We start from the raw sequence: 23645 nt of genomic DNA, 5'->3' as shown, positions 1-23645 counted from the left end.
TGTCTTTGCAGGTGTACCCCCTGTCTGGACCAGTGGAAGGTGGCACTAGAATCACCATCACTGGCTCAAACCTCGGGCAGAAACATCAAGACATTGCAGAAACTGTCACTGTTGCAGGAATTCCCTGTGCCGTAGATGCTCAAGAGTATGAGATCTCTAGCAGGTAGAGTATCCGTGAAACCTCCTCCCAGAGGCAGGCGCTGGCTTTTCCCCCGGCTGCTGACACCAGCCTGAGATGTCATTGCCTTTGCTGTAGCAGGTATTGAGCCTTGCCCATTCCCCAGGGAGTGCCCCTGACTAAGGTCACTGTCTGATTAGTTACTCAGGCGGTGACCTTAGAGAGATAAGGTTGTGCACAAGGCGATGGCCAAACAGTGCTGCCATACACTGAACACGCTGCCAGTACAGAGCCCGCAGGCCAGCTAGATCAGGGAATCGCAGGCTCGGAACCATGCGGTTTCATGGCTGTCTCTCCAAGCCACAGGGTGATATCAAAAAAGCGAAGGACGTGGCTTGTGCAAGTGTCACCACTAGGGAAATATCCTGACCGTGTTAACACAGGGTGAGGATGGGAATGTGTGGTTGGAGGTACAGCACAGATTCTTGCCTCTGCTTGAGTGGGGACACCCGCAGACTGTCATTTTTCACTGCTAACCAGACTTCCACCTTCTAGAACAAGCCCAATGAAAGGACCCTCTCAACCAGGGACAGACCAGGGAGGCCTGGTGGGCCCTATGCCACCTTTCTGGTGGCTAGGAGTGCCTGGCAGGTCACACAATTCTTGTAAAAGTAGCATCTAGGAGGAGGATGAGAAGCAGAAAGACCTGTCCTGCTGAATCCAGCTAATCTAAGTGATAGAGAGCTGGATAGCTGGTGTGTCTGGCCAGGGCAGGACCATATTACAAGGCGGTGTAGTTGAGTGTTGAGAGGTGTGACCCAGCTAAAAAGCAAGGAGAAAGGAATATTTGTGTAGTTGGCCTGTGGCAGGGCAGGTAGGTGGGAGCCCTGGACAAGGGAGGGAGAGGAGCCAAGCAACCATCAGGAGAAGAGGAGAGCAATTGTGAGTAACCTCTCATCAGAGCTATCACAAACCCATTTTTCCGTTCCACGGTAGCAGTAGTTGTAGCACCCTTCCCTCTGGGAGCCAGGTAAGATCCTGCTGGGAAATGGCCTGCTGTGTTGAGCAGTGTTGTCCTGTCTGTGCGCCTTGTGTGTCTGGATCCATCTGCTTTCTGTTTTGATCCTAGAACTAGAGCATAATCTTTCTGGGGTTAGCACCGTCTTTGTTCTGTATCTGTAAATCACCTGGCATCACAGGGTCCTGGCTTGGGACTGCACTGCCCGAGTTCAAATTCCTGAGCCTTTTCAGTTGAGGGGATATAGCTGTGAACCTGGAACCCACTCCTGAGCAAGGCCCAGACAAAATTAATCTCATACTGTGTGGGAAGGCTGGGAAGTCTCCTGCAGAGCAGTTTTTCTGATAGCAAATCAGTGCTGTAACATGGGATTCCTTGCTGCCCTGTTCTAAGTACAACCTGACTTTTCACCTTGTCAGCATCTCCCATACCAAATTATGGCTGGGAAAAGGGCTGGGAAGAATTGGGTGGTGCAGAGCAGGGGAACTGGCTGGTCCCAGAGGCCACTGGCTGAAGACCAGTGCCAGCTAAACCTACCATCTTCAGTTTTCTTCGGCATCAGACACAGCGCTAATGTGTGGATTGACCACTGTTAGCCTGGGGTCGCTCCAGATGTGACTGATTTAATCAGGTCTGGACAATAGCAGAGTTCTTGGACTCTTCGTGTTTCTGTGATGCAGTGAGCTTCATCCTATCTATCCCAGAAAGAATAATCTTGGATGGGATGGGCCTGTTCGGAACCACCCCTTGCTTTTTCCTGCTGCAGCTACTCCAGCTCTTAAAGGTGTTTCTCAATGTTCAGTTGTATATTCCAAGCATATGATAAGGCTGAAAGAAGGGAGCTGTGGTTGCTAGATGGTTTTAGGACATGATGCAATGGATACAGCTCATCTGCTCTTCCACGGTGTGACACTGTTCTTGGATTGCCCTGCAGTATCGTATGCGTCACTGGCGGGAGCTGGACAGAGAGATCCGGGCACATCGTGGTGGAGGTGCCTGGAGGAGGACGTGGAGTTTCTGGGCATATTTTCACCTATCAGGTAACGTAATTATTGCTTCTTTAATACCTCTCCCTGTTCTTCCAGTATTTCTGCTGAATGACTATCTGTTGCATGAACTTATGGGACACTACCAGGCACCTGCTGGTGGTATTTTTATCCGATTTTTTCTGGTGTTTGTGTTGTGTGGTGTTTTTTGGGGTTTCTTTTGGGTTTTGGTGGGGTTTTTTTCTCCCCACCCTACCCCGCCTTTTTCTCCCCCTGTTATAAGAACAGCTGTACTGAGTAATACCAAAGATTCTGTAGTCTAGTGGTTGGTTGGTTTGTTTGTTTTTACAATACTAACTATTAAATGCTTAAAGAAAGAGGAAAAATACAGGGTACCTTTCTGATTTGGAGGTTGGTTTTTGGGGGGTTTTTTTGGTTCGTTTTTTCTTTTATTCATGATTTAACATCTTACTAAGACTTCTGACTTTTCTTTTATTAATTTGGAAATTGCTGCTTGAACACACTTTCAGCTTTTGACCTTCGGCAGTTGGTGGCAGTACGTCTGAAGTTACTGTGCATTGCATGGAGAAATGTTTCCTATTATTTTTAAACACATTTCTGGTAACTTCTTGATATTTTAAAGCCCGCAATTATGAAGTAATATTTAAGTGATTTTTAGATACAATTACTCGCTTTTCATCCTTGCTCTGCCACTTACAAGTTACATACGTAGTTGCATGTCTCCCTCTCCCATGGGAAGGGGAAAGAGATGCCTGAGAAGTCTTAGGCTATTCTGGTTTTGTCTGTATAGAACCATTTTACATACTGGATTACGCTTGTTGCCTTTCTCGTGGTTTTGGTTCTGTTATCACCGTTTTGAGGCAGGGTGATGAGGACGGCATGCTACGTCCAAGACGCAAGTGCAAAAGGAAGTTTTACTGTGGCGTAAAAATCTTTTTTCTTAATTCCCTTCCCAGTAATTCCTACCACCTGGTGTGTTTTTGTTGAGATCTGTGCTTACACCTGGTAGAGTTGTTAAAGGTACCAAAGCAGGAGCTATTTCGAAACTCACAACTATGTACATATGGTTGGGTTGGTTTTTTGCTGTAGTTTCCTTGCTCCTCCTCACTTCGTGTATCTTGCTTTTCATTTATCAGCGGTAACTTACTTGTGCCACTCTGCCTCTTCCTCTAAATTTTGCTGCAGCTCCTCAGTGGTACTAGGTTTTTGTTACTCTGAATAATTTAGCAAATTTCATTTCCCCTTTCCAGGTCACTTACAAGTATGTTTAACAGCACAGGTCTCAACACAAATTCTTAGGGCTCCCTGCTGGTAATCTCCTCATCTATTAGATAAACAGACTATTTATTTGCTACCTTGTTTTTCCTAACCTGAGTTATTAATCCAGTTACTGATCTGAACAATCCCTTTGAACTGCTAATCCCAGGGTTTGTGTGTGAGGCTCACGGCTCTGCTGTTCGCAGCATCCATCTGCCTTTTGCAGTCTGTGGACAGACTGGTCCCCGATTCATGGTTCTTGCCGATGTGATTGATCGATTGATCCCTCCTCTGTTGCCTCTGCTCCATAAGGTAACTGCTGGAGCATAGCTGAGGTCTGCCTGTGATTGCGATCTATAGCTTCTATTTTCAGAGCACTGGAGGTCACTGAACATGTTCTGTTTTCTTTCTTTGCCTTATCTTTTAAGGTCCTTGTCATTCACCTGTTTTTTTTTCCTGTTTGTTTTTTTTCCAATTTTTTCCCCCTTCTTCTAGAACCCAGAGCTGAAATCCATTGTTCCAACTCAGGGCCCCAAAGCGGGAGGAACCTGCCTTACCCTTCTGGGCTCAAAGCTGCTGACTGGGCATCCTAGCGAGATCAGTGTCCTGCTTGGAGACCTCCCTTGCCACATGTAAGATCAGAGCCTGCCGATGCGCTGGCTGTGCACTGCCCCACGTCCTTCCCAGCGCCGTGCAGGGCGTGATGCTGCCTGGCTCAGCCCTTAGCGCAGGCTGTTGGAGCTCTGCTCTCCTCTGTGTGCCGGGAGATCCTCACCTTGAGGGTCATGGCAGCAACCTCGACCATCTTACATTCCTGCCCACATTCCCTTGAACATGAGCAGGGCTACATGGCCTCTGTTCTGCATGTCTCTTGCACGGAATGTGCCCCATCCTGACAGCTCTGCTTCTGCTGATGGGGAGCTGCGGTTGGCTCCCGCAGACTGACACTGAGAGCTGCTTGTTCTCTTGCATCCTGGGACACGCACACCTGGCAGCACTGCTGGTGGGAAGGCGCACGTGCCTTGGTAGCACGCTTCCAGTCTCTTCAGTCTGGACAGTGGCTGCACCTGTTTTTTAACGTGCTGCTCACTGACAACTCCCCAGCGATTATTGCTTGCTTAGATAAGGCGCAAGACGTTTCAGCATTAAATTTAGGGAAATACCAGAAAAGGTTTGCAGTCTGTCTGCAAAGAGCAAGGCATAGTACTATAAAATCTGTCTCTACAGTGGCTGTGTTAATCCTTTGTTCTCTCTTCTGTCTCTCCAAGCCTCTCTGAGATGACGGAGGATCAGCTGGCGTGCCAGACGAGTCCCAGCAATGTGTCCACCGAGCTCCCAGTCACTGTCAAATATGGGGACCAAGAGCGGAGACTGGAAGGATCCCTCTTCAGATATACTCTGGATCCCAACATCACTTTTGCAGAGCCACCTAAAAGCTTCCTCAGGTAGAAAGACTGAGTGCACCTTCCCCAGGGCTGTGTGCAGGGGCAGGTACCGCAGCACCAATGGCATCTGCTTGAGTTGCGCTTTGGAGTAAAGTCAGGCTCGTAGGAATGAGCATAAGCAGAACAGTGGGAGCATGGGCGAGACAGAGCTAATGGATAACAGGTGGGTGAGCTCAGCTGCTTTTCTCTTTCAGCGGAGGGAGAGTGCTCAGAGTTCATGGATACAACTTGGATGTTGTGCAGAAACCGAAGATCCGAGTTACAGTTTCTCCATCTGAACGCCGACGCCGTGGACTGGGACGATGGCGCAGAATCATCCCAGACACCGAGTGCCCTGAGGATGCTCTGTGCAGCGTCCAGCAGGTAGCATGGCAAAGTGCTCAGTGGAGCTGAGGGTACATAAGGGTTGATGTGTTGCTCTGGAGGGGTGGGCTTTCAGTCCCTAGGGCTTTTCCCCTCACTTGCTGTTATCTGCCTGCATCCAGAGGTATTGATGTGATCATCGAGGTCACAGAGCATGCAGCAGAATTTGCAGAGGTAGAGGATGTTTGGCAGCCAAAGTACAAGAAGGATTTGCATTATTAGTGCAAATGATGGAGGGCTTCCTGTACAGAAACTGGGAGAATGTGCTCCTGATGCACGCGCATCAGTAACAGCTGGTTTTACCCATGTTCTTAGGAAGGCATTTGTGGCTGTAGAGGAGAAAAAAAGAGACTCTTAATACTTTCACCAAATATATAAAACATATTCAACCAGAGGAAGGAGCACTTCAGAGAGGCATTCAGGCTGTGAAATCAGCCTCGCATTGAAGGTCTTTGGTCCTGTTCTGTCAGAGCAGGGACATCTAAAGCCAATGCCCCCCCAGAATTTGCTGCCAGGGGAATGTCAGAGCTGATTCCCACTGCGGAGACCTAGGTACTTACAACAAAACTAGTGCTGTGAAAAGGAACACGGGGGATTCCTCAGATCTTGGATTTTTTTTCCCTCTACCATTAAGCAGAGTTCCTCTGGCGTTGCTCCAGATGAGAGGAATGCAGACGGGCCCCAGATTGGTCAGGGCTGGGAAGTATCGCGAAGCTGCAGGAGAAGCATTAGTATTTCACTACTGACTTTTTTTTTTACCTTTCGTGTTTAGTTTGAAGAACCTTGTCTTGTTAACTCCTCCTACCTGATCCTGTGCAAAACTCCAGCCATTAACCTGCTGCTGCGGAGTGTCCATATCAAACTGGAATTTATTCTGGATAATCTGAGTTTTGATTTCAACTCACTGCATCCCATGCCTTTCTCTTATGAAGTCAACCCCATCCTAAAACCATTAAATGCCGAAGACCCTGCCAAACCATACCGTCACAAGCCAGGAAGCGTCATCTCTGTAGAGGTAACACAAAAACTGGCTGGAAATAATATTCCTCATACAAAGTTGTTTCTAACCTGAGTGTTTTAAATTGGTGTCGTGCAGCAGCCAAGTTTTTAAAGCGTTTGACAGGCTTACAAGCTGTCACAGCACATCTACTTTGGCCTATGAGAAATGGTACCTAAGAAGAGGAAAAGAGTGCATCAAAAAAGCCTCTTGAGCCCATAAACCATCGTTAAGCTTCATAGGGCTTGTGGAAACTTCTGTGCTTTTTTATTTTTAATTCTAATAAACTATTTGTATACGAGTTGTTAGTACTAAATGAAACCCGCATCTTACCCTCAGCTGCTGCCTTTTTCATAATTTCTTGAGATTCCTCTAGAAGTAATTTAGGAATAAAAGAATCCTGGCGGTAGGGAAGATCTGTTACTAGGTGGAGGTGGGAGAATCACTCTGAGGTATTTCTTTTGTATGGAAAGGTACTTTCGAGTGCAGTACTCGTTAATAACGTTAATGGCTGCAGCTGGAGATGCTCCACTTGCTTTTTTTTCGCATATGAGTAAAAACTGTGAGGCTGTACTAGTCTAGAAATGTCTCGACTGCTGCCACTGGTATGAAATGCATCTTGAGGAATTTGAGAAGAGTGAAAGAGAAGTAAGAAGATGCAAGCTTTCAAAGAGCAAGGAGGTTGATCTACCAATCTGTCAGGATGCCCTGACAGACCTCTGGGCAAAAACATGAAAGTGCTGCTGCAGGATCCAGCTTAGAAAGCATTAAAACATAAAAATGTAATTAACATCAGCATGGCTTTATTAAAAAAAAAAAAAAAAAAAAAGCCTTACTACCCCAAAATTTAAAGCATATTTGTGTAGCAGACAAAAACAACAGCATAAATATGTTACACCTTTGAAAGGCATTGATTGACTCACCTGAGGGCTTATGTTAACTGACATGAGATTACCTTTTTAAATATATCCACGTTGTGTGTGTGTATGTGCGTATACACACAGAGTGAAGAGTTGAGCTCAGTTGTGCTGGGCCTGAAGAGCCTTAAGAGGACAGGCTATTTACAACTGTACTTAGGCAGCATCGTACAGGTCCTAAAGCTACAATCTAAATCGTACGCAAGTGAATTTTTTAGCTTACAAAATGAAGTTCTGTGGCCAATTCAGATGTGAGCTTAGAGAAGAAAAAAGGCTGCTTTCATCCTATGGTGTGGGTCTCCTCTATCTTCTCTGGAGCCATGGAAATGCAGAGTTGTTTTTTTTCCCCAATTTGATGTGCTGTTCCATAACTGTTCCAGGGGGAAAATCTAGATCTGGCTATCTCCAAGGATGAAGTTATGGCTATGATTGGGGAAGGAATCTGTGTGGTGAAGACACTAACCAGGAATCATCTCTACTGTGAGCCTCCCTCTGAGCAGCCGGCTCCGCGGCACCGCACGAAGCGGGAGGGCACAGACTTGCTCCCGGAGTTCACGGTAGGAAATCGGCAGTACCGCAAGAAATCCTGTCGTTTGTTTGAAGCACAAGCAAGAAGGTAGTGGTGGAGGCAGGGAGTGGGATGGGAAGTGGAGGAAAGGCAGAAGCCCTGCGAGGGGACATGGGAGGTACCAGGGGCGGCAAGGAGCTGCTCTTGTTCTCAGCTGTGCTCTTACGTGCCAAACATTGCCTGAAAGCAAATGGTATAGCTGGGTTCAGGGGTTGTGCTGTGGGTCTGCTTTGCTAGAGAGCTGTATGCCACCTGGCCCCACCCCGCAGAAGCCCCGTGGCTTTGTATTTCATTGCTGCGCTGAGCTTATGTTGTGGCACGTGCTTTCCTACAGGTACAGATGGGGAACCTGAACTTCCTCCTGGGCCGAGTGCAGTACGACACAGAAAGCCAGCTCACCTTCCCGCTGGAGGCACAGATTGGTTTGGGTGTTGGCGCATCCTTTGTGGCGCTGATCGTTCTGGTCATCGTCTTCATATACAGGTAAGAAACTCTGGCATTGTATGAGGTCTTTAAGTTCCTCTACAACATTATTCAGTGGATGTGGCCAAGCATGTACCTCTTGGGCCTAGACAAGGTCCCAGTTTTCTTTATTTTGTGCCAAATTCTGAGCCTCTGGTGCTGTTGGATGTGTGAGGCGTGTTGCGGCTGCTGGTCACAGCCTGCACCGTGGTTCATTCAGAGCCTGCACCTAATGGGTGCTCCAAGAGACGTATCTACTTCACAGAACTCTGTTTGGTATCCTGCAAGAAGATGTTAAGTAGAAATCACCTCAGCACCAATGGCCCTGGGGTATTTGGTAGCAACACAACAGTTGGCAAGGACAATCTCTGGGCTAGGGCCACTGAGAACAATTCTGCTTCTTATTGCAGGAGGAAAAGCAAGCAGGCTCTGAGGGACTACAAGAAAGTTCAAATCCAGCTGGAAAACCTGGAAACAAGTGTTCGGGACAGATGCAAAAAGGAATTCACAGGTCAGTCAGTGAGCTCCTAGGTTCTCGCAGCTTTAGGGAAGCTTGAAGAACCACTGTCAGTCCTACTTCTCTTCCATTCCTACTTGTTTGGGTAGCTCAGAGCAGGCAATGACTTTATTCTGTGCTGGTGCACTGAAACTTACAGCCAAATTATTCCATTTTTAATTCTTCTCTTTAATTCAGAGCACAGTGATCTGTACAGACCCCTCTGATTCTGCAGTTCATCCTCCGGACTCAGTCGGAGAGCTAAAGGTCAAGACAGCACAGTTGGAGAGATCTTAAGGACAGCTAGCCCAGACTTTGTGTAGGGCAAGAAGAATTACATCCCATGTTCTGGGCTCGCAAACCTTGTTCTTCAGCTGCTTACAGCAGTGAGCCCTTGCATGGGAGATGTGGGGCGCTGAAACTGTGCAGGTGACTCAGGCTGTAATCTCCAACTAATGTGGGAAGCAGTGAGGAGCAGGAGATCTCTAATGCTCTGTCTCTAATGTAGGTAATGCCTGTAATCACAGATCTGTACTGAACAGTGGCTTCCTCTTTATAAAACTGGAAGCCACCTCCTGACCGTAAATGAGAAAATCGCCAAATTCACCTTCTGGTTCCACCCCAAGCTGGAATTTTCCTCATGCGGTTTCTCCCAGTGCCTAGTCTAGTTTTAACTGTTCTAGCAATGGGACCCCAATGTGCCTCTTCCTTTCAGGAAACATTCTTCCTCAGTCCCATCCTGCTAGCCCTAGTTCTTGCACTCATCTCATGCTCTGCACCATCAGTTGCGTGTTCATGTGGTCAACCTCCTGGGCTTTTCCTTTCCCTCAGACCTGATGACTGAGATGATGGACCTTACAAGTGACCTTGTGGGCACAGGAATCCCCTTCTTGGACTACAAGTCCTATGCAGAGCGCATTTTCTTCCCGGGCCACCGTGAGTCACCACTGCAAAGGGACCTGGACATCCCTGAATGCCGGCGGCAAACTGTGGAGCAGGGCTTGGTCCAGCTCTCCAACCTGCTCAACAGCAAGCTCTTCCTCACCAAGGTAATGTCCCTCTCTCTGCTTGCAACCTGCTTTGGGGTCGGGGTCAGGGCCATGCCACTGGCAGCTGGTGGTAGGAAGCAGGCAGGTATGTTAAAGTTCATTCCTGAATAGCTCCCTGCAGCACCGCGTCTTCCAAGGGCCAGTAGCTGTGACTGCCTTGTTTTCAGCAGATTTACACACTGGGTTCTCTCTCCCCACCAGTTCATCCACACTCTGGAAATCCAGCGCACTTTCTCTCCAAGAGACCGGGCTTATGTAGCATCATTGCTCACTGTGTCGCTGCATGGGAAGCTGGAGTACTTCACTGACATCCTCAAAACACTCCTGAATGACCTTGTGGAGCAGTATGTGGCCAAGAACCCCAAGCTGATGCTGCGGAGGTGAGTGAGCCAGCCATGGTCCCACTGCGAGCTACCTGAGGGGACAGAGCCTTTCTGCCCAGCTGGCAAGCTCTGAACCTCCTGCGAGGAGGACAACATCCTGGTGTGAGCTACGGCTGTAAGACCATTGTGTGTCCAGACAACAGGCATCAAACTGGAGGAAGCAGTAACAATGATACCCCTCTCCCCGGTCAGCAATTAGTAGGGAATATAGCAGGAAAGGTGTGAAAAGAGTAGGAAGCTGGAGTTGCCCACCCCAAATTCCTCTTCTTTTGAAGCTGCTGTACATTAACTCTCTGCTTGTGTTCAGGTACTAGGGCTCTGCTAAGTCTGCTAATCTCGCTTTGCTGTTTAGAGGTCCCTGGGCTCGCAGTCGTGCCGTTTGGAAGCTAAACTGAAACATCTCCTGCGTTTGGATCCCCATTAGCCTCCTGTTTGGTCTCCTTCTGGTCTGAACAAATTTCCCCTGTTTGAGACCTGCCAAAGGCTTTCCTCTGCCCTGTTTGCTTGTCTCTCCACTGGAGTTTGGTGCCTCCTTCAGGCTGAAAAGTGCCTCAAATAAGTGGTATCAAAAGCATTAACCTTAACTGGTCTCTAAAGTCCTATTTTTTTTTTAATTCCTCTCCCTTGATCCTGTATCGTCATTCAGTGTGCCCTTTTCTCAAGGGGAGTGATCTTTATCTCCAAATCCCTACCTGCTCTGCACCGTATTCCTGTGACCAACCTCATGCTCTCTTCCAGGACAGAAACAGTGGTAGAGAAGCTGTTGACCAACTGGATGTCCATCTGCCTGTACGCGTTTGTGAGGGTGAGCTCTTTGTCCATTTGTGGTGTAGAGGGGCCAAAAGAGGGAGGACAGCCACAGCCTTGCTTTGTGCCTCGCTCGTAGCTGCAATAGTGTCAGAGTCATCCCATATTTCAGGGTGGGGAATGAGAGAGCTGGGCTGTTCACTGGGGACGGTGATACTTAAATCAGCATTAATACCACTCCTTGTTTCCAGGATGTCTCACCAGATCATGGAGGGCTCAGTGTAGCTCCTTTATCTTGAGACACTCTGGCCATAGGCTGGTCTGTCCATTGGGAGGACTGATTCTGACCTAATTCCTTTCCTGGAGAGGGGGTGGCAAGGAGAGTCTCTGAGATTAGTGCCGCAGAGGCAGAGCAATGCCTTGGTCTTGCGCATCCACCTGGTAGTTGGCCTGTGCACGGAGCAGGAGCTGTCGGCAGAGGCTCTGTCTTTGCCTGCTGCAGCTCAGCTGATGTATCTTCAGTCCTGCTTCTCCTCTGCCTGGGTGTCCGTGTTTCCAAGCCATTGGGCTCTGCTGGGAGGAGCAAGTTGAATTTCTCTCAGATGAAACTCCTTCCTCTCTGTGCCAGGATTCTGTTGGGGAGCCCCTTTACATGCTGTTTCGAGGAATCAAACACCAGGTGGACAAAGGGCCAGTCGACTGGGTGACAGGGAAAGCCAAATATACCCTGAACGACAACCGCCTTTTGAGAGAGGACCTGGAGTACCGGACTCTGGTGAGCACCGAATCATTTGTTCCCTCTGCGCTTTCCAGTGCAACAGAGCTTAATGTCTCTGCTCCCGTTATTGAGGCAGAAGTGCAGCATCCTGCCACTGTCTCCTGGGAGCCAGGTTTATCCCAGCAGCGTAACTTCATAGATGAGCAAGAGCTCTGCTAAATCAGGCACTTCTGCCCTAGGCTGATAGAAGCCATCACCACAGTAATCCGGTGTTATGTGCTGCGCTGTGTCTAGAAATAAGGGGATGAAATTGCTGATGGCGCATCGAAGCCCCTCCCCAGCGCTGTTGAACTGGCTTCCAGCTCTTGACACAAGAACGAGAACACGATGTTTAACATCTGTGAGGTTTTCTTTTCTGAAACTCTTCCAGTGAAAGGACTAGCTGTTATCTTACCTTAATGCCAGCCATCAAAGGTGTAAATGTGTCAGATGTAATCTTATCAGCTGAGTAGCTGTGACCTTTTCTTCCCCAGACATTAAATGCTTTGACGCAAGCAGGAGTTGCTGCAGGAGGCGCAGAGGACTCCCAAGGGATTTCTGCGAAAGTGTTAGACTGTGACACCATAACACAGGTGAAGGAGAAAATCCTAGATCAGATCTACAAAGGGACGCCATACTGTCACCGACCAGACCCAGACACCCTGGACCTCGGTGAGCAGAACTCCTTGGTGCCAAAACTCAGTAAGGAAGTGGAAGAGTGGTCGTTTGCTATCTGTGCGCACCACCCTGGCAGGCATGAGGTTTGTCGTCCTCTATTGAGTGCGCACAGTCACTGACCAAGGATCTTGCACTCTGGCTGGACCCAACAGGGCATGATGGAGGAAAAATGCTTAACAGCAAGAGGCAGAGATAGGAAAGAAGCAGTTGGGTCCAGCCCTTCCCATTTCACGGTGTTCTTTGCCAGACTTGGACCATGGCAATGGCTTGGGCAAGGGGACGCAGGAAAGAAATGCATGGAGAAAGTATAGGAGGGAAGGACGATTTGAGAGCGGCGCAGAGATGCTATCGTCATAGACTGGCTCTTCCTGCCAGTGAAGTCAGTGGCAGCATCTCAGTAACGTATGTCGGGGAGGACTTTGCCCACACTGGTTAATGAAATGTAGTGAGGGAAACCACTCAGTTTTTCCATCTTCTTCCTTCTTTGGCTGTTGCTGAATAGCGGTGACATTTACAGATGAGCAGGTGCTGGGGGAATAGTAGCTAATAAGGACGGTGAGTGCATATTTGTCGTTTGAATCACCTGCTTGAAGAGTCACAATCTTCAAATTCCTACCGAATTTGTAGGAACTTGGTGAGGGGAACCTATGAGGCCATAGGGGCCGCCTGTCCCTGTGCTTAGAGACTGTCCTGTGACTGCAGGACTCAGCATTGTTACAGGCGCTCGCTCAGGTTATGCTGTCTGTGAAATAGCCTGGGTAAAGGTTGACAAGGCTCAGTGGGTTTGTAACAAGGCCAACCAGGCTGAAGAACAGCAGACTTCAGAGATGCCTCAAACTTACAGTTTATCCTTTCATTTTCTGTGTTTTGATGGCTGTAGAGTGGAGATCAGGGCTGGCAGGTCATCTGATACTGTCTGATGAGGATGTGACATCTGTTGTTCAAGGAACTTGGAAACGCCTGAACACTCTTCAGCATTACAAGGTCAGAACTCAGCCTGACATTGCCTTGGCACTCCTCTCATCTTCTACACACTGTTATGCTCTATTTGTGGCTCTGGCTCCTGGTGGATCACTGTCAAAAGGCTGGAGCTTTCTTGCAGCAGCGTATTCAAATTAAGTCAGTGCTGTGCCCTGCACTCTGACTTTAAGAAGCGTAGCCCCCTCCTTAACCTGCGCCTGAGACATGGGCAGGTGTAGAGCTTGGAAAAAAGACACACAAGTTCATGCCTGGTGGCTGTTGCAACGAAGGGGATGCTGCTGGATCGGTTAATGTTCCAGTCCAAATCAGTCAGTAGGTGATGGCGCGCTGATCTGCAAAGTAGCTTCTAGGAATGGAAAGCAGGGTTTGGTTTTTTTTGTTGTTTTTTTTTTTTTTAAACTACCTTGCACCAATGTGTCATATCTTGCTGCAACGTGTTCTAGACGTGAATGACCTCACTCCCTGAGTATTATCATCTTCATCGTACTTTGCACATAATTTTTTTTAATTGGTACAAACAAGATTCTCCCACAATCAGGAAAGACAGTGATTGTGTCCCCAGATCCCTGTTTCTGTCCCTAATTCCGTTTATGATATAGTCTGGTTTGGTCTACAAGCACTTGCCTGTTGTGCTGATGAGAAACATGCTGTTTGTTTTGAATGCTGATTTCTGCTCGTGCGCAGGTGCCTGATGGAGCAACAGTAGCACTGGTCCCACGCCTGACCAAGCACATCCACAGGGAGAATCAGGATTACATCCCAGGAGAGAGTGAGTTTGATGTCCTGTTCTCATAAAACGATTTTAAAGCACTTGACAGTTAGTGGGAGGGGTCTCTTGCCATAGCCCCAGCTTTATGCTGCTGTAGAAGGCCGATACGTGATTTGGACCCTTATAGGATTGTCAGGAAATTGAAAGCTTGGGCAGGTGAGATAAGAGAAAAGCAAAAGGTCGTAAGAGTAGAGGAAAGTCAGGCTGGGAATGAAAATGCAGGATAAGCAGAATTCTCTAGTTCTGACTCTCTAGGGCTGAGCACAGTCTGCAACTTGTATGAATCTTAATACCCTCAGGTGCTGAGCGTGGCCCAAGGGCGGTGATGGGACGCCAGGCGGTTACTTTACTGCCTGGCAGAGCAAACAGCTCTGTGGACACTCCTGTGGCGCAAGGGACAATAGCCACAGGCTGCTTCTTAACAGGTTCAGATTCGAGATGGAAAAAAAAACTTCTTCAGCAAAAGGGTGGTATGGTACAGCCTTGGAACAGACAACTGGGAGGGTGGGGGATCTCTGTCTGTCTGGGGAAGTTTCCAAGACCTTGAAGGTTTTGGGTGGACAAAGGCAACCTACTGTAGTGCTAGCAACAGTTGTGCTCTGTGCGCTCGGCTGGACGGAACCTCCAGAGGTTCCTTCCCCTTTTGTACTTCTATCATACTGTGAAATTTTGCTTCCTTGAGCCTCACCTAGCCAAGCTGTACTGTGAGAGAACTGATGCTCATTGGTAAACAATTGCTTGTTTTAGAAACGCCAATGCTGGAGGATGCGGATGAAGGTGGGATCAAACTTTGGCACCTGGTAAAACCAACAGAAGAGCCAGAGCTTCCCAAGCATCGGCGTGGGAGCCTAAGAGATCGGGAGCGAGCCAAGGCAATCCCAGAGATCTATCTGACACGTCTGCTCTCAATGAAGGTGAGAAGAAGCACAGATTGTGTTGTGCTTGACGCTGTAGAGACAAACTTCTACTCCTACTAATGGGTTAAGTTTTGCAGAGCCTCTAGGAGAGTGAGAAACGGTTTTATCCCTGTGTCCACCCCATGTTTGTCTGTGTGTGTGTGTCTCGGAAAAAGGCAGGTACCCTGTGCTTTGCAGCAGAGTTTCTGTGGCAGCCGCGTCCACTGGGCTGCCATGTCTGCTCACCTTCCACCCCACCCAGGGCCAAGAATATAGGACTGACCTGTTACCTGCTGCAGCAAGATGATGCCACAAATACCCACCAGCCATGTACAGATTCAGCTGCAGTCATAAATCAGGCATAGTGCCTGCTCGTGTTCTCTTTTTTGCTTTATTCCAGTCTCCTTGTTAAAAAATTGACCCAGGAACTTGTCCTCCTGCTCTCTTCTCAACAAAGGATCTACTTTTGGCATCCAGGTTCCCCAGCCAGTGCCCTGCTTGCAGTAGTACTGTTCCCCAAAGGACAGCCCAGGCACTTAGCCAGGCGGTGCCTGTGTTCTTCCCACATTTACTGAACTTCCTCTTGCTGCTGAGCAAACCCCTTCTCCTTGTTCCTGTCTGGCTGGATACAGCTGGTGGCAACCAGCAGTCCCCCTCCACTAGGCAGTCTCTACGGTTCTGTGCCATTCCGTCGTGTTGCAAGCTCTCTCCCCTGTAGCAATCCCCCTTACTTGCAGACCCTCTGAGTACATCTGACTCCCCTCCGTGTTTTGATTTTTTTTTTTTCATGAGCTTCTCCCTGGCCTCTGCTCCAGAAACTGCTGGGGCCTCCTTTCCCCTTTGCTGCTGCTCCCTGCAGTGCTTTGGATGGCTGTGGCGAGGTTGCTGAGCAGAAGAGGGTAACCGCTCATCTGCTCAAGGCCTGGGATCTCCACCCTCCTCTGCCTGTGCTGACTCCGTCCTGCTCGGTTCTCCACAGGGCACTCTGCAGAAGTTTGTGGATGACTTGTTCCAGGTGATCCTCAGTACCAACCGCCCTGTCCCTCTGGCAGTCAAATACTTCTTTGACCTTTTGGATGAGCAGGCGTTACACTATGGGATCGCAGACCCTGAGACCATCCATATCTGGAAGACAAACAGGTACGGTGTTCCTTGGGGGCCCCAGAGGAGGCACTGCTAAGCTGTCTAGAGCCAACAGCCACCTTTGCCTACTGAGGAGGAGCAAAGTGGGAGCGCAAGACAGCAGAACGTGGTGTGAAAAGCTGGTTTTGCTGGGAGGGCAAAGCTGGGAGATGCAGTAATGTGCAGGGTATCTTTCAGCACTGTAGCTGCTACCTCTGCTGATCCCCTGTTGGGCTTCTGTCTTCTCTGCAGCCTGCCCCTACGGTTCTGGATCAACATTATCAAGAATCCTCAGTTTGTTTTTGATGTGCAGACGTCAGATAACGTAGATGCTGTGCTCCTGGTCATTGCGCAGACCTTCATGGACTCCTGTACAATAGCTGACCATAAGTTAGGGCGGGTAAGTACAGAGGGAGAAGGGAGCACGGTTGGCACGGATAGCTGAGCGGTGCTGCCCCAGGAAGGCAGTAATGTTTATGTAGCACCACTGGAACAGCAGACCAGGCCCGTCCTTACTCCCATGTGCCACTGGAGAGTGACGGGGACTCCTGGGAAGAGAGGAGGGAGGAGCTGATTTTGTTTGGCATACAGAGGTTGTTATTGAGGGGTGCTCTTTATTTACAGCTTACAGCTACTTGGGGGGCAGAGCTAAACTCTAGTTGGCTGTGGCAGACAGTGTAAATCACAGGATGCATCTTGAGAGATTCAAGTTGGCCACTAGAAAAACTTTTTACCACCACTGCTCACCCTGTGCCCAGAGTGGAACAGTCCTGCACAGGTCACCAGAGATGGGATGGGTGGATTTCTGGAGGATTTCGGGAGTCAGCTATGCAAAGCTATAGCCAATGTGATCTCATTCTGGTGGTCACCTGGCTCCAAGTGGAAGGCTGGATCCCAGAGGTTCCTTCACCAACATATCTCATAGTTCCTCAGACTGCATTACTAGAAGAGAGCCTGGTATTTGAAGCGCCTTTCCATACAGAGAACAAAAATTCCCAATCCTGAATGAATGACAGAAAATTGCAGTGATGGTGTTACCTGCTAAGTTTAGTCCACAGCATAATGAACGAGCTTTTTGTAATCAATTCTGGTTTTGGATGTTCAAGGACTCTCCGATCAATAAGCTGCTCTATGCCCGGGACATTCCTCGCTACAAGCAGATGGTGGAAAGGTAAGAAATGAATGTGAGGAGTCAGTTTAAGCAGTAAGAAGGAGGTGAGGGGGAACAATACGCTAATTGCCTGTGTACCACTGTGTAGGTACTATGCGGACATTCGTCAGACCATCTCTGCCAGTGACCAGGAGATGAACTCTGCCCTGGCTGAGCTATCACGGGTAAATAAAATAATTTCAGAAGTCACCCTGGCCCCTGACCTGTGCGTCTAAGAGAAAGTTAGTAATGCAAAGAGGAGATATTTCAGCTGAGTGTGCGGTTCTGCTCAGACACGCTGACCCTTCCCAGGCTGCTCTGCCTTTGCCCACCACAAGGAGGGCGAGGGTCTGCCCAGCCAGCACCGAAGAGAAAAGAGTAGTCAAGGATTCAGGACAAGGAGTATGTGTGGGTTTTTTCCTTCGCTAGGAACTTCTGGTGAATTCCCTTTCCGGTTGCTTTGTGCAACAAGCACATTTCCTAATGAGCTGTGAGGATGCAGAATCTAGAAGAACAATTGTTACGTGTCTCATGGTTTTGTCTAACTTCCTCTCTTATTCAGAATTACTCAGGTGACCTCAATTCCCTGGTGGCTCTACATGAATTGTACAAATACATCAATAAGTACTATGACCAGGTGAGTGCCTGTTTCCAGCAGGTATGAACATGCCCTTCTCCTTTTACCATCCAACCAGAAAGCCTCCAAAAACTTAATAATTAAGAGCAGCCAGACTATTACAACGCTGTGTATTGTTTCGTAACTTCCACGTCATAAGTTTGCTTTATTCTTATCAAAGAGGGAGGGAGGAAACCAAAAAAAGGGCTTACATCTAACTTGGAGGCTGTTGGGATTTTGTGTACGCTTCTATTTTTGACTCTGTAACTAAATACTCCACTTAAAAATGAAATGCAATTAGTTCAGATCCATTTACTAAAGACATCATTTTCAGGTGAGAAGTTTAGCGTTCTTTCTGCACTGTGAAGTTTATAAGTTATTAGGACGAATCTAGAATACTTAGTTTGTGGTTAATTTGAGACGAATTACTGCATACCTGCTCTAGTCTTGAGCACGCTGGATTCCAGCGTGGGGCTCTCCGCCGTGCGTGGAGCTGGGCTGGTTGGCGGTGCTGTGCGCTGCAGGAAGGCTGCCAGTGAGCTCTGTCTCGTTGCAGATCATTACTGCCTTGGAAGAAGACCCAACGGCACAGAAGATGCAGCTCGGATATAGACTACAACAGATCGCAGCAGCTGTGGAGAATAAAGTCACAGATTTGTGACAGGCGCAGACAGACTGCTCTCCCCTGGCTGAACGGGGACAGTGCTCGTCCTACCTATACACAGGGTGTCCTGCTGCCATTGGAACCAGACTCTCCAAGGAACCGGCGGGTGACATGAACGGGGATGGCCAAGGCAGTACAAAGTACAAGCGTCCTTGCATCTCAGAGAATATTTTTTTACAGTTTTTTCTTTTGAAAAGCAAAACAAAAAAAAACCCCAAACTTTGGTTTTCCTCTGGCAGACTGTCAGGGGGACCACACAGCTCCTTCCTACAGATGTTACGTGAATGTGCCAAGTTTCCAAACGACGTTGTTGAAGAGCCAGGTGACGATGCCGAGCACCGTGTCTGTGGAGTCCTCGGCCTTGCATGGTTGCCCTTGCCAGTGCTGGGAGACTCCCCTGCTGCAGCCGCTCACTTCAGCGGGGACGCAGGAGGCTTTCCGCAGGCTGACAGCTGTACTAACCTCTGTCCCCAGCTAGCGAGCGCTCCTGCGGTATCCCATCTGAGGTATCCCATCTGAGAAACTGCCTTGCAGCCATGTCCCCACTGGTTCCGGACGCTGGATGTAGAAAGGAGAGCATCCGATGGCAAAGGTCTCTCGCTCCCCAGTGTTCTGGTCTCTGACAGCTCGTGCGCGACACCTGCTTGGATGCAACGTGCTCACCAGCATGCGCGCTTGCCCGGGGGCCTACTGTAAATGGGCAGCACCCCTTCACCCTTTCCCTCAGGACAAATGCAGCATGTGAGAGTCGCTGCCTGGCTCGCCTCAGTCTCCACCGACCCAGCTCGGGATCCGTCTTCCTGGTTCCTTGTGGTCAGAGGCTGCCCTGCTCTTTGGAAAAGCACAACAAACGCCTTGTGCCACTTCCCCTTCCTCCGGTGTCCAGCTGTTCTGCTGCTCTGAACTGGACTTGTAAATACCCTCAGAAAGTTAATGTATTTAAATGCTGAAGGAGAATGTTTGATTTTGTGGCTTTGAGGCAAAGCTTTTCTTGGAGAAGTATCTCTGTGCACTTCTACTGACAAACGTCTGTCAGCACTGGAGCAAAGTTTTCTCCACTGCTTTGTCTGCAGGGATAACCCGTAGATGTCTCTGTTGTCGTAACAGCAGCTTGCTCTTCCCCGCAGCTCAGTTCAAGGCTTAGCCATGGGCTCTTCTGTTAGGCTTGCCTTACACCTTACTCTGTTTCGCTTCCCAGACTCTCCTGTTGTGGCACATAGAAGGGTTATTGGTGAGCTGTGAACTCGAGGAAGCTGTGAAGCACAATTGCATCGTTCCCAAGGAGCGTCAGGTGTCCTGCAAACGGGAATGATTCGTGCAAGGAAGGAGAGGCCGGAGCGGGCACAAGCACAGTTAGATGCCAGCTGTCACTGGGCAGCTCCTCGCTGCTCCCTCCTCAGCTCCTGCGCCTCCTGAACACGGTACTCTGCCCTTCTGAGAGCAAGTTCCTGTGTATAAGGGCGCCCTGCTCATTCTCGCCCCCCGCTGCTAATTCCACGCTGATGTCCTGCGTGCCTGGGGCAGGTAGACAGGTCTGACTCCTCTGCCCCTTCCCTGAAGTGGTGACTGTGCGGGCCAGGAGGGACCAGAGCTAAACCAGGGCAGGATCGTGTCCCTACCTCTCTTTACATGGCATACAGCAGTAATTCCAGGCCCAGCACATCAGCCCTGTGGCTTTGTCGGAGCGCCGCGCAGCTGCAAAACTGTTCTCTGAGCAACGTTAACAACAAGCTAATGCTGGCTTCGCTTCCCACAAAGCCAGCTCTCTCCCGTGACCCTCTCAGCAGTATTCCCAGGTACTCTGTGTGCCCAGGGGACGGCCAACACCCCCGTGCCACCTCCTGCCCCTGTCCCGCTGTACAGAGCAGCAGGCGCGCGGGCTGGCGGCTGCCAGGCGGAAAGCGGGGGGCAGAGTTCGCCTCTCTTCCCCAGGGTGGGCACCCGGTTGGGTCTCGCTCCTGCCTGACCACCCATTTCCACGAAACTTACAGGAACTTAGCATCTCTGAAACCTCTGTCTCGACCAAATCTGATTAAATCAGCCCAAAAAAAAAGCCGGGTGGCGGAAAGGACTGGCAGATGGGAAAGAGCAGATACAATGCACGCTAGTAAAGCCCATTCCCTTAGGAACTGCAAAGAGGCGATTCCTTGGTTTGAGGCAGGTGCAGGTAGAGTGGCAGAGTAGCGTTGTCCCCTTGTGTGTTGACAGACGGACGTTCTGCCCCAGGCAGCAAGATGTAGTTTGTGGTCTCTCCAACTTGCCGAGTGGCTCCAGCCGGGAGCCAGAGGCTCTGCTGGATTTATGGCTCTGCAGACTGTTAACGTCTGCCCTTATTTTTGCAGAATTATCTCTGCACTTTCCCAGAAGAGGGTGGCTTGGGGATTAATTCTGAATCCACCTCACATTGGCAAAGGGAGAGGAGGACTTGGTGGCTCTCCTGGAATCGTAGTGACAGGAGTCCAGGTGTCTCTGCTGGGGACGCAGCCTCTGCCCACGTGGCTGACTTAGGCCGTGGGTAAACGGGCTCCACGTCCTCTGGGCTTCTCAGTGGCGCTCCTGGGTCTTGGAAACGATCCACTTTGTCCGAGTGTAGCTGTGAAAGTCTGCTTTTATTAGAGCAATAATCAAGACTTAAAAATAGAGCTAAACATAGGTGATTGACTTATTTTTACATCTTGAGCTTGTCCTTGCGTAGCCGGCCAGGAGGCACTGCCCCGCGGGTGTGGTGTGGGTGGAAAGCTGGTAGTGCCCGTCTCTTCCCATCCATCTGCCCTTGGTGTTCCAGGTACCGGCATCCTCCTCCCCTGCGGACACGCACTGAGGGTCCATCAACTTGGGTGTTTAGGCGTGGCCCCTCTTCTCTCCGTCCATGCCCCTCTCCTGTGGCAAAATCCGTTACTACGACAGGGTTCAGTTGCATTTAAATTTGCACAAAACAGGTTTTGTTATGAAATTCCCTATTGCGGGGATGACGTATTTATTTATTTCTCGTGATCCTTCCAAGTTTCTTCCAGTTTCTGCCTGATTCCACGACCAGCTTGTCAGACGCTCCGGAGACGGACGTTCCTTCTCAAGGAAGGAGAATCCTCTCTGGCCGCTCCTGTTTTTCCACGGGTAGCAAGTTCTGCGGGCACCAGCTGAGAGTGCCCTGCCACGGCCACCGTTCCCCTTCTGCGAGACGCAAGGGCAGCAAGGGGACGTTGCTGCTTTAATCGTATTCTCAGAAAGGGGGTGTTATTGAATGGCAGGCGTTAAGATTTATTTAGTGCTGCGGTCAGGAGAAAGAAACTTGCTTCCACCCCGGTCTGGATGAAACGCCGAGAACTGATCAGTATTAAGATAAATATCCGTTGGTGTATTTGAATGTCTCTCCTGTTGGCATGAATAAGAGTAGCTGGCACCCACGCCATGTAGATGTGAGAGTGCTTGCTTTCGTCTGTCTGGTGGCAAATTTAGGTGTACCTGGAACCTTTTTTTTTGTCTGTCTTTTTGTAGAAACGATGGCTAATTTTTTGAAATGAAAATAGAGGGTTCTCGGATGCTGCTGCCTCGGTGGAACGCCGTTTCTTTTTCAGGATGTGTCCTGGTTGCAGGGAGATGCTGCTTTTTTGGTGCCTTTCTTGTCGGGATGATTCTTTTGGTTTCCAGAACACCCAGTGCGTTTGCTCTGACAGTCTTTCTCCCGGTCCTCTGTCCCGGTGCCTCTGCCCTCTCCCAGCCTTGTGACTTGGTGTCTCTCTGTTACGCTATGGCCTGACCTGCATTTACGCCCTGCCACACCTTGAGTTCTGCTCAGAGCACCCGAGGTACCATCTTTTGCAAATTTGAATTAATAATTAATATAAAAAGCTTGGAAAAAAAAAAAAAAAGTATCTGAATTTTGTTACATAGTGTAATAACTGTTTGTAGATACTGTTTTGAGATGTAGGAATCTATTGGTGATATAAGAGGTTTTGTCTGTAAATAATCAGTTTAGAGTCCAAATGATTTTAATAAAGAGAATTCTTACACAATAATTCAATAAATTTTAATATACAACCTGCGTGTTGTGCTTGTGTTGCACAATGATGCAATTCCCCAGAATGTTTGCCTCTTTTTTTCTTTTTTTTTTCTTTTTTTTTTCTCCGCGCCCCCCCCCCATAAGTGGAAACTGCGTACCCCTGAGCACCAGGACCTGGGAGCCGTGCCGGGAGCGTGGGGCTTTTCCCTTCCGCCCCCTCCATCGTCTGCAAGATACCGGCTGCGTTTCTTCAAGATGACCTTGTGCCACCTTCTACTGGTGGCTCCTGCATCGCCGCCGCTCTCGTGCGGTTTCCAGAGCTCAAACGCCATCCCTGCCACAGGAGCGGGGAACCGCCCTTCGCAGAGGAGTTTTGCGTCTCCCGCAGCAGGAGCTGGGCTGGGGGCAAATCTCTTCTGTGGCACCTTACGGCTCCGGTTGTGTTTTTCCGTGGTGGGGGAAGTGGGGAGGGGGTTGCTTGAGATACGGTTTATATTGATGGCTGTTGTCCACCAGTGTTCCTAAATTAGCAAAACAACTTGATTCTTAAAGTAATTGCACAGCTCTTCCTAGACATAAAGCTGGCTCCTGGCCCATCTACCGTTCCCTTCCTTTGCTAGCAGAGTTTTGGCTACGGTCTGCTTCTCCCCCCTCTTATCTATGTAATGTCACCGCTTTAGTCCCTCCTTTTTCCGTACGTCTGTGTGTTCTTGGTGGCCTTTTAGGGGTTACAAATGGCTCGTCCCCTGGGTGCTGCCCCTGCGCTCGCTCAGCACCCAGCCTGCTGCAGCCTCTGCCCCCTCCCTTGTTATTTTTAGTGCGGGGAAGGCAGGTGAGAGGAGAGGGGCACAGGCAAGGGGAGAAGCGCTCCGGGAGGCCCCGACCTGGGTTTGGCAGCCTGGATCTGCAGCAGAGCTACTGCTAGGCAGCGTTTAACCCTTTGCTTCGGGGCTGGGGCTCGGTCTCTGCAGTCTCAGCGAGGAAACCTGAGCTGTACAACACCAGGGCCCCAGCGAGGGGGAGGCCAGGGCTTGCTTCCCCGGCTCTGGTGCAAGGCTGCAGCATGAAAGGGGAAAAAAAAAAAAAAAAAAAAAAAAAGTTATTTTTATTGTGTGTGGCCGTTTGCTTCTTGGTGCCGTGTGGGTGCTGGGATGTTCAGGTCCCAGACGAAGGAGACCTCGGTGG

At 49.4% G+C, this 23645-nt stretch overlaps 1 protein-coding gene across 5 annotated transcripts in view; it reads left to right on the top strand.

Moving 5' to 3' along the window:
- Nucleotides 1-22472, top strand: part of PLXNB1 (plexin B1) — an 81469-nt gene extending 58997 nt beyond the window's left edge. For all 5 annotated transcript variants that reach the window (XM_063347729.1, XM_063347725.1, XM_063347727.1 and 2 more), the window contains 23 exons: nt 12-163; nt 2071-2176; nt 3896-4032; nt 4669-4845; nt 5040-5208; nt 5981-6223; nt 7503-7679; nt 8025-8173; nt 8563-8663; nt 9480-9697; nt 9899-10077; nt 10819-10885; nt 11456-11602; nt 12079-12256; nt 13143-13246; nt 13928-14012; nt 14760-14926; nt 15888-16048; nt 16283-16430; nt 17137-17201; nt 17290-17365; nt 17743-17817; nt 18353-22472. In XM_063347729.1, coding sequence (XP_063203799.1) covers nt 12-163; nt 2071-2176; nt 3896-4032; nt 4669-4845; nt 5040-5208; nt 5981-6223; nt 7503-7679; nt 8025-8173; nt 8563-8663; nt 9480-9697; nt 9899-10077; nt 10819-10885; nt 11456-11602; nt 12079-12256; nt 13143-13246; nt 13928-14012; nt 14760-14926; nt 15888-16048; nt 16283-16430; nt 17137-17201; nt 17290-17365; nt 17743-17817; nt 18353-18457 — 3186 coding nt within the window. In that variant the 3' untranslated portion in view covers nt 18458-22472. The remainder of the gene's footprint in view (nt 1-11; nt 164-2070; nt 2177-3895; nt 4033-4668; nt 4846-5039; nt 5209-5980; nt 6224-7502; nt 7680-8024; nt 8174-8562; nt 8664-9479; nt 9698-9898; nt 10078-10818; nt 10886-11455; nt 11603-12078; nt 12257-13142; nt 13247-13927; nt 14013-14759; nt 14927-15887; nt 16049-16282; nt 16431-17136; nt 17202-17289; nt 17366-17742; nt 17818-18352) is intronic.
- Nucleotides 22473-23645: the final 1173 nt, after the last annotated feature.

This window comes from Chroicocephalus ridibundus, chromosome 10 (genome assembly GCF_963924245.1).
Source record: "Chroicocephalus ridibundus chromosome 10, bChrRid1.1, whole genome shotgun sequence".
In the NCBI taxonomy this organism is placed as follows: domain Eukaryota; kingdom Metazoa; phylum Chordata; class Aves; order Charadriiformes; family Laridae; genus Chroicocephalus; species Chroicocephalus ridibundus.
This window is presented reverse-complemented; position numbering and strand designations above follow the sequence as displayed.